This window comes from Myxocyprinus asiaticus, chromosome 28, assembly GCF_019703515.2.
Source record: "Myxocyprinus asiaticus isolate MX2 ecotype Aquarium Trade chromosome 28, UBuf_Myxa_2, whole genome shotgun sequence".
Classification (NCBI taxonomy): domain Eukaryota; kingdom Metazoa; phylum Chordata; class Actinopteri; order Cypriniformes; family Catostomidae; genus Myxocyprinus; species Myxocyprinus asiaticus.
Genome location: NC_059371.1, coordinates 27851943 through 27870043, shown reverse-complemented (window position 1 = coordinate 27870043; position 18101 = coordinate 27851943). Strand labels below are relative to the sequence as shown.

Below are 18101 nucleotides of genomic sequence, written 5' to 3'. Positions count from 1 at the left end.
ATTTATGGATAATTGTTTTATTTATATGTTATTTTCTTTGTTGTATTGCTTTAAGAAGATGTTAAGTTAATGATGATGATGGTTAATAACAATAATAATAAAAAGAAGATTAGTGCACATCAACAGACTGAAATGTGCCATTTTTATTTTACTTTAACTATGTTTGTCAATTTGCAAATAAAGAGAAAATTATATAAGATGAAGTAGTTTTCATTTATAAAGTATTTAATTCACTGACTGGATTACTCAAAATTACACATTGTAACTATATCGTGATATATCGTTATCGTGATATAAGATTTTGGTCATATCGCCCACTTCTATAAAGCTTATTTGATCAAAACCTGTATTGCTTGTTTTCTGTACTGATCACTGTCCTAGTATTCAGATGAAGCATTTCTGTTTTCGTGTTTAAAATAATGTGGAACAGACTTGCTGAGCAGAATTACGGAAAGAGTAATTTGTCTGTGTTGTCATTGGAAACAACGGTGTCTTGTTGTGTCTATTTACCACACCTTATTCAGAGTTGCATAAAGAAAGAGCATTTCCAGCAAAAGTGTAAGCTCTCTTTTGTAGTTTCTTTCTGGAACTTGCAGCATTGGGATCTGATCCAATCATCAGACAGAAACCAGGTCCATTACATTCGTTCCTTTATTATGTTAGTACTTTCTTCAAACATTCTGACCCAAAAGTATTTAACTTCTGCGATGAATTCATCCTGTACAGACTCCATTCAAACTTTGTTTTGTATATGATTTCAGCCTAGGGCTGCTTGATTAAAGCACAAATCATAATTGTTGATTATTGCCCTTGATATTGTAATTGCGATTATTAATGTTGATTAAAATATTAAATTACCGTGACGTCACAAAGCAAGCAACTGTGCGGTTCTTCAGAGTAGCAGATTTTAATGGTGGATATGAGCTGCGCTCCAGTTTCTTTTAAGCATCTTTTAAGCTTTAAATATTGTAATAATGTTTGTTAATGTTAGGCCAAATAAAAATTATTTTAAATGGATATCTATGGTATAGAATAAATTACTGTACCACGTACAGTAAATAATGATATATTCAAACTTATTAACAGCCGATTTAAATTGACCAAGTTATTTACTGCGTTCAGTCATCCCTTTGGTGGCGAGACAGGGGACCATTCGTCCTGTTAGATCTTCAATTGTGATCTTGTTCATGTAAGATCATTTTTGGCCTCAGTGGTTGTCATTTGCGATCAGAGTTTGTGCGATTCGTGAAAATTTTAAATCTACTAATACCAGCTGCTTGGCAAATGGGTCTTATTAGAGCAGACGTGATAACAATGACGGTGATTCCTGAAATATGCTTGTGATGAGGAGGAGCCGTGGCCGGGCTGTGATGGAGCACGGTCGGCGCTGAATCAGCTGATCAGCGGGAGAGCAGATAAGGGGCAGCTGGAGACGCTGGTTCGAGAGAGAGAGAGAGAGCACACGCAGCCGCGTTGCATGTGTGTCTGTGTCCTTATGTTTTATGTTGTAAGTTCATTTAAATCATTAAAGTTTATGTTTACTGTTCAGCTGGTTCCTGCCTGCTCCTTGCCCGTCTGTATACTGTTACAATGCCGTATTCTTTATGTTGGCTACACCTCCAAAATACATTTAGAACAGTTAAGCTGAATTACTTTATTGCTATTTTGTACAAATCAAATTTACATTGGCCTACTTACATGACAAAACAATTTTTTTTTAGATAAATTGTACACAGAAATCGAGCAACGCGACAAACTCTCCCATTACGATGACTGCTGTCACTCACTGCAGGTTTACACTGTTTGAGACCTGCATTTCGACGCAAGCTCAATGACGCTCCGCACAAAGTTCTGCACTCTCGCAAATGCTCTCATTAAAAACAAAGCTGTCTAATCAGCATAATAAATCAATTATTTACACCGCGTCTGTGCCTTCATTAGAATGGGAGCGTTTTAGTTTTGTCCTGTTGCTCATTTGCATTCTATTTAACATCTACGTTCAAAGCGAGCTGTGCAATATGCAATGAATCCAAAATAATTCCAAAGTGCTTTTTGCTCTTGTTCTACAGTTTCTTTTAGAGTGTCAGGTGATGTTTCTTCAGTATTAATTTTCGTGTGCCATCGCGAACAGAGGTGGAACATACAGCAACTGGGCATTCAGACAGTTTAAAACTTGCGCATTAGGATCAGTTGTCATTGCTGATAGGACTAATTTAAGCGGCTCTGATTGGCCATTGCTGTTTCATTGCTCAACGGACATGTTAGTTATTGGTTAGAATACTCAACCGCTGCAAAAACACGTTGTAAATAGAAACAATTGACGCAACAGGAGCAGACTTAAATTGAACGCTGTAATCGTCCATTTTCACGATTACATAATAATCTAAAAAAATGCGATTTAAGAATAAGGTTTGTTAATCTCCCAGTGACTTGCATTCTTGCAAAGATTTACACTATTTGCATTCTTTATTGTGATTAATTTTAACATGTACAGTATTTGCATTCTGAATCGTGATTGAGGTGTCTTTCTTGCATCAGTTTACCTATTTATTAGGGGTCGACCAATAGTGAATTTTGCCGGAAATGGCTGATAAACTAACAAATAAATGCAATATAGTTTTAGAAATCAATTTATATTATGATAAAAAAAGTCTTTCCTTACTTTGATGGACACAGACACAAAGGCTACAAGAGTCCAAAATGCATAAAATTCCAGATGCAGTTTATTTTTCAACCAGAATCCCAATAATAACAAGAATAAAATGAAGATTTGGTGAATAATGTGGGACTTTTAACTTGAAACAAATCCAAAACAAACCGGGGACTCTTAATTTGAAATGAGGGAGACTTGGCTTAGTTACAGTACTCTATATTTAAGTATTTACCAAATTAAGCTTTTTATAGCATAAAAAACAGTTTTGTTTATAAATATATTTCATAGGGGTGTAATGATTTTCTGAATTCACGATTCGGTTCAGTTCACGATACTTTAAACAAAGCCTGAATCAGAAATGTTAAGATTGAAATTTTTTTTTAATTATTTTTTTTTTTAATTACTTTTAAGACATTTGCAAAACAGTTTCTTCCTTCACTAGTAAAATGTAACTAAAAGAACTGTTCATTCAAGTGTTGAATGATCCATCAGAGATGTACTGTGACTAAAACCAGCACAGGGCAATGGTGACATAAAATGAACATATTAACAATTCTGCTCATCTGAAAATGCAGAATTATGTTAGATATACCATATGCTTTCACATGATTACATGCATATTCATTTTGAATATTTTATATTTTATTTTTCTAAATTTGTGTTGTCACTGATTACATACAAAATATATAGGCAAGGGCTGCTCGATTATGGTAAAAATCATAATCACAATTATTTTGGTCAATATTGAGATTACGATTATTTAACATGATTACTCATTTACTTTGGAAACATCATGCATTTACTGAACTTTAAAAAAAAGTTTTTTTTTTTCTTTTTAACAGTGGATTTCCTTGAACTTGAAATGTAAACTGCACTGGGTAGGGGAGGAGGCTATTATCATATGAAAATTATTTTATGTTACATATGGTGGTCAAATAAAGGAAAGCCTCCGTCGCCATCATGTACAGCAGGGGTGCTCACACTTCTATGGAATGAGATCTACTTTTTCATCATGTTATTGCAACAAGATCTACCATGTACAATAAAGGTTATACATTATCACAATACCAAAATTTCAGTAGTCGGTAGTGAAATCTGACGATTCTCAATACCAGCTTTAATACCACAACAAATAATAACACAAACTAATATGTTAATTATGGAAGAATGTTTTCAAGTTCTTAATTATTCAAGACTAGTAAACAGTCAGTAATAAAATAACAATAAAAACAGCAATAAATAGAAATAGATTAAAAATAATAGAACAAAAAATTAAAATAAAGAAAATTCAGTGCTTTTTTTAACAGCTTTAAAAGTTTTTAACAGCAGTTTCAAGTATTCAATTAAACATTCAGAATTAAATGCAACATAAAACTACTACTGGTTTTCACTGTATGGTTAGAAGACATTAATACTTTTTAAAGCTACTAAAGTTCCCCAGTCAAGAGCAGTGAATGTTTTCTCGTTTTCTTGTTATGGTTGGTTGATTATTATAATGACACACTAGATGGCAGCAGGTCTATTAGATTATTTTTATACTTAGATGTCTGACATTTTAATACAAATCCACTTTTTTTCTCCACTGTTTACATTCACTTTAGACATCGCTCTCTGTGTTTACATGAATACCTCACAAAGACATTTTGGTGGAATTTTGAAATGTATTTGACCGTTCAGGTGCGCATTAGCATGAGCATTTTCGGAACACAAGCACGTTCAACACACATACGCCACATGTCAATCTAACAGGGCGCGGCTGTTACTAGATCACTAACAAATTATAAAATTACGTGCTCTGGATTACTTTCAGCAGCAGAATAAGAATATGAACTTTCTAATAAGTGACACAGGCCTAGGCTATCACAAATATAGCCGGTTATTTTTTTTCGTTATTGACGTTTTAATCGGTCTACTTGTCCGGTTGGGTAAGTCAAATTCTCTTTCACTTGCCCCTTCAAAAATCCATTTGTCCTGGACAAGCAGACAAGCATTAATGTCGAGCCCTGATTAAATATTGTATTCAACATTCTCCAATAACAATTTTCCTCTGCTGCATTATAGCTCCTGATGTAAATGTACGTTGTTTTAAAGAAGTTTTAGATATTGTTTTGGAAAAAAATCCAAAAAAGACTAATCAAAAGCGTATTTTGTTCAGTGTATAATGGGCTAAGTGTCGACTACACTCTCTCACCTTTATGTTCACTTCGATCCATCTTTAACTCACAAAAAACAAACTTTCTTAGTAGAGCTGTGTATCGCTGATTTTCTTCATGATAAGATACACACAGTGAACATGACACATATATTATGATCACTACATCATGAGCCATCACGTTATAATCTAGCTGCAGCAAACGCGCACGAGTGACAAGTGTCCCCGCGCTAGAGTATGCATCAGCCGGGAGAAAATTCAATCTCTTCCCCGGTCACTTCATGCAACTCATAGACACGGCGCTGACCACACAGAGAAATGCCAGTTTCTGAGTTTATTTTCATAACCCGCTTCCTTATTATTTGAACTTTAATAAAGGATACTTTAAAGATATAACGCTATGGTGTTTCATTGTGAAACGGAATGCGGCATAATAATTGTTTTATCTCGATTGTCTTGGTTTCATAATCATTGGAAGCCAGAATCGTAATTGAAAATAAAATTTGATAAATGTAAAATTTCAGCCCTAATGTAGGCTCAATAAATTCAGACATCACATTTGACATTAGGATTATATTCCCCCACAGCATTATTATACATTATATTAAAAATTATACATAGGAGGTTAATATAGCACTTTAATTAGACCTCTGTAAACTGTAATTTTCTCTTGCAGTGCATATTCACTCTCGTGCTTAAAATGGACATTCGATCCCTTGTGTTAAACCGCATAATTATAGTGTGCTATAATAAATGTAAATCATATAGGTGTTAATTGAAGAAGCGTGAACATCCGTCGCACGTTTATTTTGAGAATTCAGATCGCTGACTGTTAAGTGCTTCTGAAGTGCATGTTAGCCAGAGAAGTGGATAATATGAGATGATGATCAATGTTTATTACCACTCGTTCTCCACATTCGTTTCAGCTGAACTCATCAACACCTGCAGCTAGTGTGCAATGAAGCGATTTCCATTTGCATGCCCCTGTGAAGTAGGCATAGGATGTTGCGCGTATTGGATAGGACAGACGTGAAAATAAGTAAAAGTCCAATCGCCACGCTGCACATCGTCACATTTTTTAACCGTGATATATTGTCCCACAATAAACCGTTAAATCCTAATATTTCACCAGATGAGGTTCACTGAAGAAGAATTTGTATTATTATTCACAAGATATGAAGTTGATGACACGATGTATGTGCTAACTTGGCACGTTTCCATAGTCACATTTCTTTGCATACCCTCTCTTCAATTTACAACACTTGATTATCTACTCAAAATAACAATTTATGCATTAAATGAGCATATGGATTGTCAATGATGAAGGATGTAGATATAGCAAAAAAAAAAATTTCACCTCTAGAGGCCGCTTTTATACTTTAGCACCAATCCGTTCAGTAGAATCCTCTAGCACCGCAGGAATAAAAAAAGAAAAATTATCGGCATACATTTTTGACGATAAGTGATCTAAAGCAACTATCGGCACTGATTAATCAGTAAAACCTATAAATCGGCCTTGCATTAAACGGAGACAGAGCGTGAATGAATTTAACAGAAAGCAGATTGGTCTATTGTTTTCAAACTGACATTAATCGGCTTCGCTGCACTGCATTGTCCTTCAGGAAATCGTAATCTAGTTGTTGTATGTGACTGTGTGCCTTGCTGCTGGGTATACGAAGAGGTCCAGAATTCCTGTTTTGTATTACTGTTTTGTATATTAAATATTTTTCATATTTTTAATTTTATGATTTAGTGAGTCACTTCTGGTTTTGAAGAGGGCTGTGGGTAGAGTTGTGATTTAAGGAAACTCGACCATTTTTGTTGCATAAGATCAAGTGTTTCTTTGCTCAGAATTCATGTGCTTTGACCAAACTTCTAATACGTGGTTTGTTTACCTTACATGAAACATTAAGAAGGTTTTTTTCTTAAGTTTGATTGCAGCTTACCTATTTTTTTTTATTTTTTTTTTTACATGATACAAAAAAAATCAGAAGGTTGATACTGATCACGTGGTGCTTATTTGTTCCCTTTTGTATTTTTCTATTACCGTAGGGGTTACTTACCGCAGCCAGAGCAGCGAAGGGGTCAGCTCTCTCTCCAGCTCTCCATCTAACAGCCTGGAGACACAATCCCAGTCCCTGTCCCGCTCCCAGAGCATGGACATTGACACAGCATCCTGCGAGAAGAGGTGAGACACAGTGAACCTTTGTCCTCTCTGAACTCCTACTCAAAGATAAAGAGCATGACGTGAGGGCTTGTGACACATGACATGGTACTGGAGATGAAGTATTTTGTCTCACTCACTGAATACCAGATATTTCTTTATAAATAGTCTCTTAAAACTGCTCTCTCTGGCACCATTTTTCTACTGCTCTGGTGCTCTTTTCACCACATAAGCCCTAAAGTAAGCATAAAGAGAAATGTTCAGCAGAACTCTAGTCGCTGAATTGTCTAAACAATTAATTGCTCCTGTTTAAAGGCTAGTTTTGCAAAAATGAAAATGGTGTCATCTACTCACTCTCATGTTGCTCGAATATTCAAACTGCTCTTTTTCCATACAATGGACTACAGCAATCCTGCTCCAAAAAGGCCAAAATATTACCATATGTATATGGCTTGTTTGCTATATTCCATATTATCTGAAGCTATATGATAGGAACAGACAGAAATTTAAATCATAATTCCTAAACTTCCGGCCTAGCTCTCAAATCTGTTTCATGCTTATTCAAATTTCAAATCTGGTGTTTATTATGCTTGCAAGAAATGTATTTACATACACAGGGCCCCAGACTGCAATTTCTCCAGCCGGTGCGACAAAATGTAGTTGTAGGTCGTGCTGGTGTGACTACAGAAATGGCCAAATATCTCTCTTCTATTATGCACCACCGTTTTCTGTTCAGCAACATCAAACGACAAACACATCAAAAGCAGAACAAAACAGCACTTTTTGCTACATGGACCAATTATCAGCATGCTTCTATGGACAGAGCAGCCCCCCTTCAATTTGCTGTTGTAACACTAACTGCATTAACTATAGTATTTTAGGCAGAAATATATTCATGATAAGTATTATATTACAACTATAGCTGTTATTATATTTATACTAGGCAACATTAGTGGAGTGAGGGAATATCAGTCATTTTTGTTACAACTATGGCAGTTACTAAATGTTTATAGTTTTTATCCATCATTTTTAAAAGGAAACTGTTTTTCATGACAAAAATGCCATAGGTTGTTTTATAGAAATCATGTAAGGCCTACATCTAGCCATTGTAGTGAAGATCCATTTATTATATTACAATAGTAATATATTGTAATAACCATGTGTAACAGGTAAAGGACAGGCAAGGAGGAGACAGGAACCAGCTGAACAGTAAATATAATGTTTAATGATAAAACTCTGCATAAAACAAACATAAACACACACACATGCAGCGTGGCAGTGTGCGTCTCTCTCTCTCCCGAACTGGCGTCTCCGGCTGCCCTTTATCTTGCTCTCCCGCTGATCAACTGATTCAGCGCCGGCCGTGCTTCATCACGGCCCGGCCATGCCCTCCTCCTCATCACACTCTTCCCTCACCCAATTCAGGCCGGGACACCACCGGTCTGATTAGAGGGAAAGGGCGAGCGGAGACTCACAGTGAGAGAGAGAGAGGAGAGAAACTTGCTCGCTGTCGCCCGGTCCTCAACCGCTCCTCTGCCCTCTGGCGGATGCCAACTCGCTCTTCCCCTGGCAGACAGCAGCGAATCCTTTGGCCCCTGGCGGACGGAACCGCTCCTCCCCCTCTCGGCAGCGACCCCTCCGTCCCCAGGCAAACGGCCGCGGCTGCACCCCTGGCTGATGCCGTGACAGCACATTTCTCCTCCCTCCCGGGTTTCAGCACCACTGTAACAGGTAAAGGTTGGGCAAGGAGGAGGCGGGAACCGGCTGAACAGTAAACATAACGTTAATAAGTTAATAAAACTCAACATAAAACAAACATGAACAAACACAGACACACATGCAGCGCGGCCGCGTGCATCTCTCTCTCTCTCTCTCTCTCTCTCCTGAACCGGCATCTCTGGCTGCCCTTTATCTCGCTGTCCCGCTGATCAGCTGATTCAGCGCCAGTTGTGCTCCATCATGGCCCAGCCACGGCCGCTTCCTCGTCACACCATAACTGCAGTCACCATGCTTTCTTAGCAGAAATCATGTTTTGATACAAATAGCTAGGGATTTATGCAGTAATACTGTAGTAACCATATAGGAACCATGGTTTTACTATAGTAATATTGTAGTAGCAATGACTGAATTTACAGTCACTGCTGTCACCATGGTTTTCTTGGTGGAAATCATGGTTTAATACAATTTACCATGGTTTTAGAACAGTAATACTGTAGTATCCATATAGTAACCATGATTTTACTATAGTAATATTGTAGTAACCATGTTAATTTTGTGTTTACTGTGATTTTACTACAGATACCATGGTCAAACCTGTTGAAGTGTTTGAAGTGTTACCAAATAGAGTATTTTTTACTTGGGATTTGGCAATAATATATATTTTTTCCTGAACATAGCAAATTCCATTGTGAACCTAAAACCGTTATACAAACCGAACCCATGAGAAATTTGAACCGTTACACCCCTAGTACATTTTCAAAAGGGCAAATGCAAAATAAAATGAATGGCTTTTAAGCCTGGACCTTTGTGGACAAAGCTAGTTTTCCTTCTGTGGAAAATTAGTTCTCTTCTAATGCTCTCTAAATGTAGAAAAATAAAACTGACATCTGACGATCGCAGAACTCTGTGTAGGGCATCAATTTGGCCAGCGTGTTAAAGAGTGCCAACTCAGTCGCATTTACAGAATAATATAGCCCTATATAAATAAGGTGTTAAGATAACCTTAATTTTGTTATGTAAGGTAATGTAGGCAGCCAATTGTTATCCCACAATAAACCCTGAGAGGGTGATCAAGACCCTGACGCAAAGCGGAGAGGTCTTGTATACACCTAAAGAGGTTTATTTTGCTATTACAACCGGCTGACTGTACATTCTCCCACTTATTACATGGCTACTAACCAAATAAATAAATACATGGACATAAAATATTGATTTGCATTGAAATTATGTAATTTGAGAAGAAAGAAATCATTGAACAGCTGAAATCAACCTCTTGTTTGCATCAGAGTTCTGTTGGTGTTTACTTTGTAAAATGGACCGTCTGACTCCTCATTATTTAGCCTATTAAAAGACTACTTACCAAATAAATAAATGCACATGAAACATTGATTTGAGTTTAAATTATTTTATTAGCTTACTTGTAGAGATCGCACAGTGACCCGAGAAGCAGGAGAGACGGCTTGCAGAACTTGGATGAGTGGTCTGATACATCTTAATCCCCGGATGTGCAGTTGTCACAGAGCAATATCTTACCGCTGGATGGTGCCATTGACCAATCAGAATTGAGTATTCCAGAGAGCTGTGTAATAATACCAGTTAATTTACATCTGAAAATCACTGCCTTATTGTTGAGTGAGACAAAATATGCACTATTATTGGTAATTGCACTTATATTTGTAATATAATTATAATATCACTTTTATTATTAGTTTCTGTTTTTACACTTTATTGGCCCCATACTGCCACCCCCCACCAGTGCTCCCAAATGAGGTGCTGGTGCCACCAACTGAAGAACTTGATTGCACCTGTGCCACTGCTCTCAAATGTTAGTCAGGAGCCCTGATGCAGTTAGATGTATTGTTTACCATTTGTTTACCCATTGTGATAATTATATTTGTATCATTAGCTGGACAGAGCTTTCACAAAACAAAAACCTTTTTTTTTTTTTTTACCATTTTAACACGCAGTGCTAAAATTGCATAACAGTTAAAGATTTAAACTGCTACTTGAACTAGATCTCATCTTTGTGGTTTTCAGCATGTCCCAAGTAGACGTTGACTCAGGAATTGAGAATATGGAGGTGGAAGACAGTGACCGCAGAGAGAAAAGGAACCTGTCTGAAAAGGTAACCAGTTCTCCCACTCTACTGAACCAGGAAAATCTAGTGATACACCAAAGGAACTATCTGTCCATTGATAAAGATAAAAATATATTGGGCTACACGCAGTGCCACAGACACTTCAAAATGAAATGATAATAATGCCATAAAAGGAGTTGATAAAAATACCTCTAACACCTCCTTACATTTTCATCACAATAATTAGAAAATGTGTGTGAATAATAATGCTGTGATCTTGGCATTAAAGTGCACAGATCTAAAGTCTTTGTAAATTACATTTTGTGCTGATTCATATGTTGATTTGCAGGACTCCTCATCTAATCCTGATGTCTCTGAAGAGCAGGCTTTGCAGCTCATCTGTAAGATCTTGCGTGTTTCTTGGAAGGAGCAGGACCGTGATGTCATCTTCCTCCCTTCACTTGCAGTGGAGTTCCAGAAGAACCCTCAGGATGGTATGGACATAAAGTGACAGAGGGACGAAGGGGGAAATAGTAGAGAATTCCTCTTTCTGCTGTCAGCCCTGTAATTGATCTGCATTTTGCTGTCTTTTAGTTTACTCTGACTTCAAAGACCTGATTGGCCAGATTTTAATGGAGGCTCTTATGATATCCACACATTCTCGTGACTGTAACCCATTCGCAAGCTTGACTGCCACATCTCAGCCAATTTCTGCTGCCAGATCACCTGACCGCCACCTGACTCTCGTCCCACCCACCAACCAGAGCGGCAGTCCCATGATGCCCTGCGCTGGTTCATTTGGTGCCAGCTCTCTGTCCAGGCAAGTGCAATTTCTGGCATACTTACTAGAGATTTACCGATATTGTTGATATAGATTATTTTTATGTGTAAATGTCTGATAATAACTGATATAGATTATGATGAATTTAAAGTATTTTATTTCTGCTTTTTTGGCACATTATTAAGTGAACCATTTCACAAATATCTGAAGGTTAGTGAGGCTAATAATTGCACATAGTCTGTATGGAAATGCTTGTTTTACAAGAAAAGGCCTATTTTATAGACAACATACACTTGTCCAAGGATTTTTACTTGATCTAACTTAAAATTTTAAGTCTTTTGGAATTTAAGACTTTGTGCAATATGTCCTTCACTATATAAGTTCTTCTTTTTTTGGATACATGTCAAATATCTATCTGTGAACCTGATAAAAGAACCAATAATCTATTAACTGGAAAAGTATAAATATTGATCAAACCAATTATCCATATATCATTAATATTTAGATTAAGATCTCCTTTAAAGTAATTGTGTACAGGATGCACTGTGGGACCACTTACACCCCTGGGACATACATCCTTGAATTCATTTCTGTTTAAATTTCCTACTGTTTTATTTGTTTCAATGTTTCCACTATCATTCTCCGTGTCTCTTTTTTTCTGTGTCTTATATTGTGTGTAATCTATTATTTTTTTAGTCTGTATGGTTGTAGCCCAAACCCGCTAGCTCTCAGCTCTGCCAGAATGAGCGCTCCATCTGTCCCACCACCCTCTGCTGCCCCCTCTGCAGCCACCCTTCAAGTTCCCCCCAGTCCTCCAGTTTCTCGCCCTCCCACCAGCATCCCGTCTCTCTCTCCATCTGCCCCTCTGCCCATCTCCCAGAGATACAGGCCCTATTCCCTCAGCTCCTCCATCCCCATCAGCTCAAGCCCCAGATCTGCCCCATCTGCTACACTTACACCCCCTACAACCTCAGGTATGCCCTCCAGCCCCTCCCCTAGACAGCGTACCACCCATTCCTCCATGCCAATCCCCTTCTTACCCGGCTCCCCCAGCACTATTGCGAGACGGACTGCGCTAGCTGCACGGATGCCCTCTAGGTAAATTTTCCAGCTGTTAGATGTGAAGTTGTATTGACTAACACAAGCCATCTTTATGTGCTTGTTAAAGAAAGATCAAGTCAGTCTAGGAATTACATTGAACTTGCATGCCTCATGTTACACAATTTAAAGCTATTGCATGTGAGTGAAAATTGAATATGGTGTCATTTAGAAACCATTTTTTGTTTTTTTTTGTAATTCCCATTAATCTCATTAGTCACATTACTGTAATACAAATCATATTTTTATTCAAATCAGAATAAAGGTTAATTAAAAATAAGGTTGTGAAAATAATGTGACTGCAAAAAATATTTTTGAGCTTAAAATAAACTTCATTTACTAATTTAGGAAAATATATTATCTAATTCATATACATTTGAGTGAAATATGACAGACCTGTTTTTGACAAGTTTTGTAAGATTTACCCACTCACTACATGTCATTCAACGGGAACTAAATATCAATTAAATGTTAATAAAGCTAAATTTAATTAGTTTAATTTGAAATGTTCTCGTTGTTTCCTCTTTACTGTGTGTCCTCATTTCCTTCTAGTCTTCATGTTACCTCCCCATCTTTATCTGCTTTCATTCACACACTCCCTTCCTTTCATTACACTGCAACCACACCAGCCCGTTCTCCCTCCTCTTCTTCGGCCTGTCCAACATGTCTCAGGACAGCAGTGATGAAGAACTAGAGGAAGAGGAGGATTTTTCTGGGGTTCAGTTTGGGTCCAGGTACCAGTGCCAACATATGTTGCATGCTTCAGCGTGCTTCAGTGCTCTGCCTGGCCACTAACAGCAGCCTGCCGTGCCCAGTATTGGCACACAACGGGCATTGAATAAGACCACTGTATTTGATGGGTGGAGTTTGATGATCATTTGAACGATGTTTATGTATTGACATCAGTGACTGCGTTTACATGCACAGGAATTAGTCTGATTGCCATAACCAGATTAAGCCAGTATTCTGATTTCTAGATATCTCTGAACAAGACTGCTTTCATATACCTTTTTCATCAGAATTTTGGGTCATGCAAACACCTATTCAGAATATTCCCGTTCTTACGATTAAATGTTCAACAAATAGAACAGAATGCAGGTGTCTCAAAATGCGTTTTTAAAAGTTCTTTGTAAAATTTTAAGTGTCTAAAAATTCGGTGCTGCTGGGAAAGATGCAGAAAAAACAGCGAGACATGGTGCAACGTTCAAAGACGTCCAAAGAGCATGTTTGTAAAAAAAAAAAACTTAAAACAAAAATGGATGAACACAAAAATATGTTCAGTGTTTTTTCAGAATATTCTGATTATTTTTGTATTGGAATATTCCATGCTTTGGAGCATGTGAACATCATTTCCAGAATAAAGGCTTAACCAGTATATGGGTGATTATCAGAAAATGATGTGCATTTTATCATAGTCGTTGAATCAAGAGGGAGACTAAATCTGTGTTTCTCTTCCTTTTCTTGCGACAGAGTTTTGCTGTCAGCTCAAATCTCGTCATTTTCATCAGGATTTTTTGAGACTCATTCAGCTTGCAGCAAAAATGCTTTGTTTGAATACTGTGTGTCAAGCGTTTAGATAATGCTGGTATTGAAGGTTTGCTAGCTGATTGTATAACTGAACTAATGAGAGAGCCAGAGGCCTGCTGTGGAGTGTTTGCTCACCCTAGAGTCCACTAATGCACGCTGTGTCTCATGACCAAAGACCTAAGGGGGAAAAAGGTATTAAATCTGTGATATGTTTTGTAGTGACTTTGTGGTTCCTGTTGACCTCAAAGAGAGGGTTTACGTCAGTTTGGTTTGAGAGATATCGAAAACTTCTGCTTTTTTTTTTAGATATGATAACATGGCAAAAATACAACTGGTCAGTTTGTTAGATCAAGCAGCAGTGTTTCAGGCACTTCACTGCTTTAAAATATACTCAACGAGCACTTTATTAGGAACACTATGGTCCTAATACATTGCCCAATGTGTTCTACTGTTGTAGCCCATCCGCCTCAAATTTCGACGTGTTGTGCATTCTGAGATGCTATTCTGCTCACTACAATTGTACAGTTATTATCTAAGTTACCATAGCCTTTCTATCAGTTCGAACCAGTCTGTGCTGCATTTCCCAAAAGCATCGCAAGCTTAAGTTGATCGTAGAGACCACTGGTGCCAAAGGCTTCTACGATCAACTTGGCTTACGAAGCTTTTGGGAAATACAGCCCTGGCCATTCTCTGTTGAACTCTCTCATCAACAAGGTGTTTTGGTCCACAGAACTGCCACTCAATGGATGTGTTTTTGTTTTTGGCACCATTCTGAGTAATCTCTAGAGACTGTTGTGCGTGAAAATCCCAGGAGATCAGCAGTTACAGAAATACTCAAACCAGCCCGTCTGGCACCAACAATCATGCCATGGTCGAAATCATTGAGATCACATTTTTTTCCCATTCTGATGGTTGATGTGAACATTAACTGAAGCTCCTGACCTGTGTGAATCTGTGTGATTTTATGCATTGCACTGCTGCCACATGATTGACTGATGAGATAAATGCATGAATAAGTAGGTGTACAGGTGTTCCTAATAAAGTGCTCAGTGAGTGTATTTAATTGACTGGAAATTGCTTTTTGTGGGTACAAGCTCTATAAATTGCTGTTTAAAAATCCTTTTTCAGAAATTCTAAAAGATTGGAATATTTTGGAAAAGTCGTGGAATTCTATTAAACAAAAGGTGCAAAATAATAAAAAAATGTTTGTCTATTGCTTTGTCTTCGCCGGCTGCACGCAGCAATGAACATGCAGTGCTTAAAGGGATAGTTCACCCAAAAATGAAAATTCTCTCATCATTTATTCACCCTTATGCCATCCCAGATGTGTATGACTTTCATCTGCTGAACTCAAGCAAAGATTTTTTCAAAGAATTTCTCAGCTCTTTTGATCCATACAATGTAAATGGGTGCCAAAATTTTGACTCAGCATAAAAGTAAGCCATAAGACTGCAGTTGTTAAATCAGTGTCTTCAGATGTGATATGATGGGTGTGGGTGAGAAACAGATCAATATTTAATAAATTCTCCACCCTGCTCAGTCAATCTCCACTTTAACTTTCACTTTCACATTCTTACTTTGTTCTTGGTGATTCATATGTTTCGTGTATATGTACTGGGCAGGGAGAAGAATTTCTAGCAAAAAAGGACTTAAATATTGATTTGTTTCTCACCCACACCTGTCATATCGCTTATCAAGTGCATCGTCAGTTCAGGCAGGTCATGTGAGTCACGCTTGCAATCAGCTGATGCTCAGCTGATTATGATGTCTACCAATACATTTCAGATGCTGCACTCCCTGCTCTGTGGGTGGAGAGTTTGCCCAGAACAGAACCATAACATTTAATCCATGATGGCATGGATTAAAACACTGGAGTCGTATGGATTATTTTTATGATCCTTTGTGGTTTTTGGAGCGTCAAAATTTTGGCACCCATTCAATTGCATTTTGAGGACCTACAGAGCTGAGATATTTTTCTAAAAATCATAATTGGTGTTCTGCAGAAGAAAGTCATACACATCTGAGATGGCTTGAAGGTGAGTAAATGATGAGAGAATTTTCATTTTTGGGTGAACTATTCTTTTAACAGCGTTTCTTACACAATTCTGTTTTTTCACTGTTTGTTTTAATGGGACAAGCATGTTCCAACAGCTCAATCAACAAATCTGAATATCAGTATGTATTCTGCATTGTCACAGCCCCAATTCTGATTGCCTAAATGCTCCTAAAGTGTGTTTGATGAATGCATAGTGGCTAAAGAAGAAGGGAAACATTTAATAGTGAAACTGGTTGGGTAAAGCCACAAGGATTTTTTTTTTTGTTTTGTTCTTTAGAAGCGTGATCCAAGTCACTTATTAAAGGGGGTGTTTATTTGATGCACTCACTCACACTCTCTCTCTCTATCTCTCTCTCTGTCTCTCTCTTTCTCTCTCTGTCTGCGTATCTATAGCCTAGGAGCATCTGGAGGGGGTATGGCTGGTGACTCGGGTAGTGACCGCTTTACCATAGAGTCATGTAAAGAGACTGAGATGCTCAACTACCTCATCGAGCGCTTTGACAGTGTGGGCATGGAGGAGAGGAAGGCCCCAAAGGTAGCTGCTGATAGCCCTGCATTTTGCACTTATTTCTTATCTCCAATTTGAATCCCAAAGTTTCATGTACAACAGCATTTTCTGTAAAGCACTTACAATCATATTCCTGCATAACCAGAATTACAAGGACTTAATGCATTCTAAAAGAGTTTACACGGACACGATTTTCAGTAGGTCAGCGAAGGGTGTGGGTATCGAACCTGTGAAAATGAAAGAAAAAAATCTCATCAAGCCTAGGGGGCTTCCCTCTTCAGCATGGCTTTCTTCTAAATCTCTCCGTACTGTTTCAGATGTGCAGCCAACCAGTTGTCAGTCACCTGCTCAGCAACATGCGTTCCCAGTGTATTTCCCATGCTGCACTAGTGCTCCAAGGGGCCCTCACACAGCCCAGGTCAGTAACAGCAGTATGTAACAGTAACTTCAATGCAGTCTTTAGGGCATTTTCACACTAGAGCTCTTGGTGTGGATCTGAATTCATTTGAGTTTGATTTAATTTGCTTGGTGTGAAAGCTCGGAAAACCCCCCCACACCCGAGTCCATTTGAAAAAAGGGAGGTCATGTGGACTGGTTTACATGGTTTGCAATTGGTGTAAAAGCAATCTGACCGAATTTGTGGAAGTGAACTGCAATTGATGATGTTTAATTTGGCTCACAAAGTATAATCCATTTCTCATTGCTATTTGTCTTCACAGGAGTCGCCTTTAGCAAGCAGATTGCACTCTTTGTATCTCGTGCATCTGCAGCAGATGCGAGCACTGTTTAGTTTTATTAGTAAAAAGGAGACAAAAACATGAAGTAAAAAGTGAAGTGAAAATTGCTTTGCATTGTGGTGCCTTTTCCTGAGTCATTACCTAGCTACAGTGCTGAACAGTTGCTGGTAGTACTCTGCCGATAGTACTGCGTTGATCATGGAAACATACCATGGTTTTCAGCCAAATAATAATACAGGCGAGGGGAGTGGGGAGTGTAATCGAGCTTGGGTTCAGATCAAGCAATCAAACCAAGTGTGAAAAAAGCAAGTCTTATGATTCTAAATGCACTAGCATTCAACATTTAAATGAGATTTCCGCCCCCTTCTCTCTTTGGCCTAAAAAAGGGCCCCTCTGCAGCCTTCCCTGCTTGTTCCCTACATGCTGTGCCGGAACCTACCGTATGGCTTCATCCAGGAGCTGGTGCGCATGACTCACCAGGAGGATGAGGTGTTCAAACAGGTGGGAGTTGCAGCAGATTATGGAGACAGGCAGCATGCTGCAACACTTTATATTGGAACTCAAGAGGGCTCTATTATTGATGCATGTCACACTCGCAGTGATATTGTATTTTTGAATGTTTAATGTTT

At 38.1% G+C, this 18101-nt stretch overlaps 1 protein-coding gene across 2 annotated transcripts in view; it reads left to right on the top strand.

Annotated features, from left to right (window-relative positions):
* Positions 1-18101, top strand: part of LOC127419134 (ubiquitin conjugation factor E4 B-like) — a 40244-nt gene that overhangs the window by 4067 nt on the left and 18076 nt on the right. The window contains exons 3-11 of one of the 2 annotated variants that reach the window (XM_051660287.1): positions 6858-6993; positions 10726-10813; positions 11115-11259; positions 11360-11585; positions 12243-12644; positions 13274-13378; positions 16621-16762; positions 17053-17153; positions 17859-17973. In XM_051660287.1, coding sequence (XP_051516247.1) covers positions 6858-6993; positions 10726-10813; positions 11115-11259; positions 11360-11585; positions 12243-12644; positions 13274-13378; positions 16621-16762; positions 17053-17153; positions 17859-17973 — 1460 coding nt within the window. The remainder of the gene's footprint in view (positions 1-6857; positions 6994-10725; positions 10814-11114; positions 11260-11359; positions 11586-12242; positions 12645-13273; positions 13379-16620; positions 16763-17052; positions 17154-17858; positions 17974-18101) is intronic. The other variant, XM_051660289.1, reaches the window with a different exon arrangement.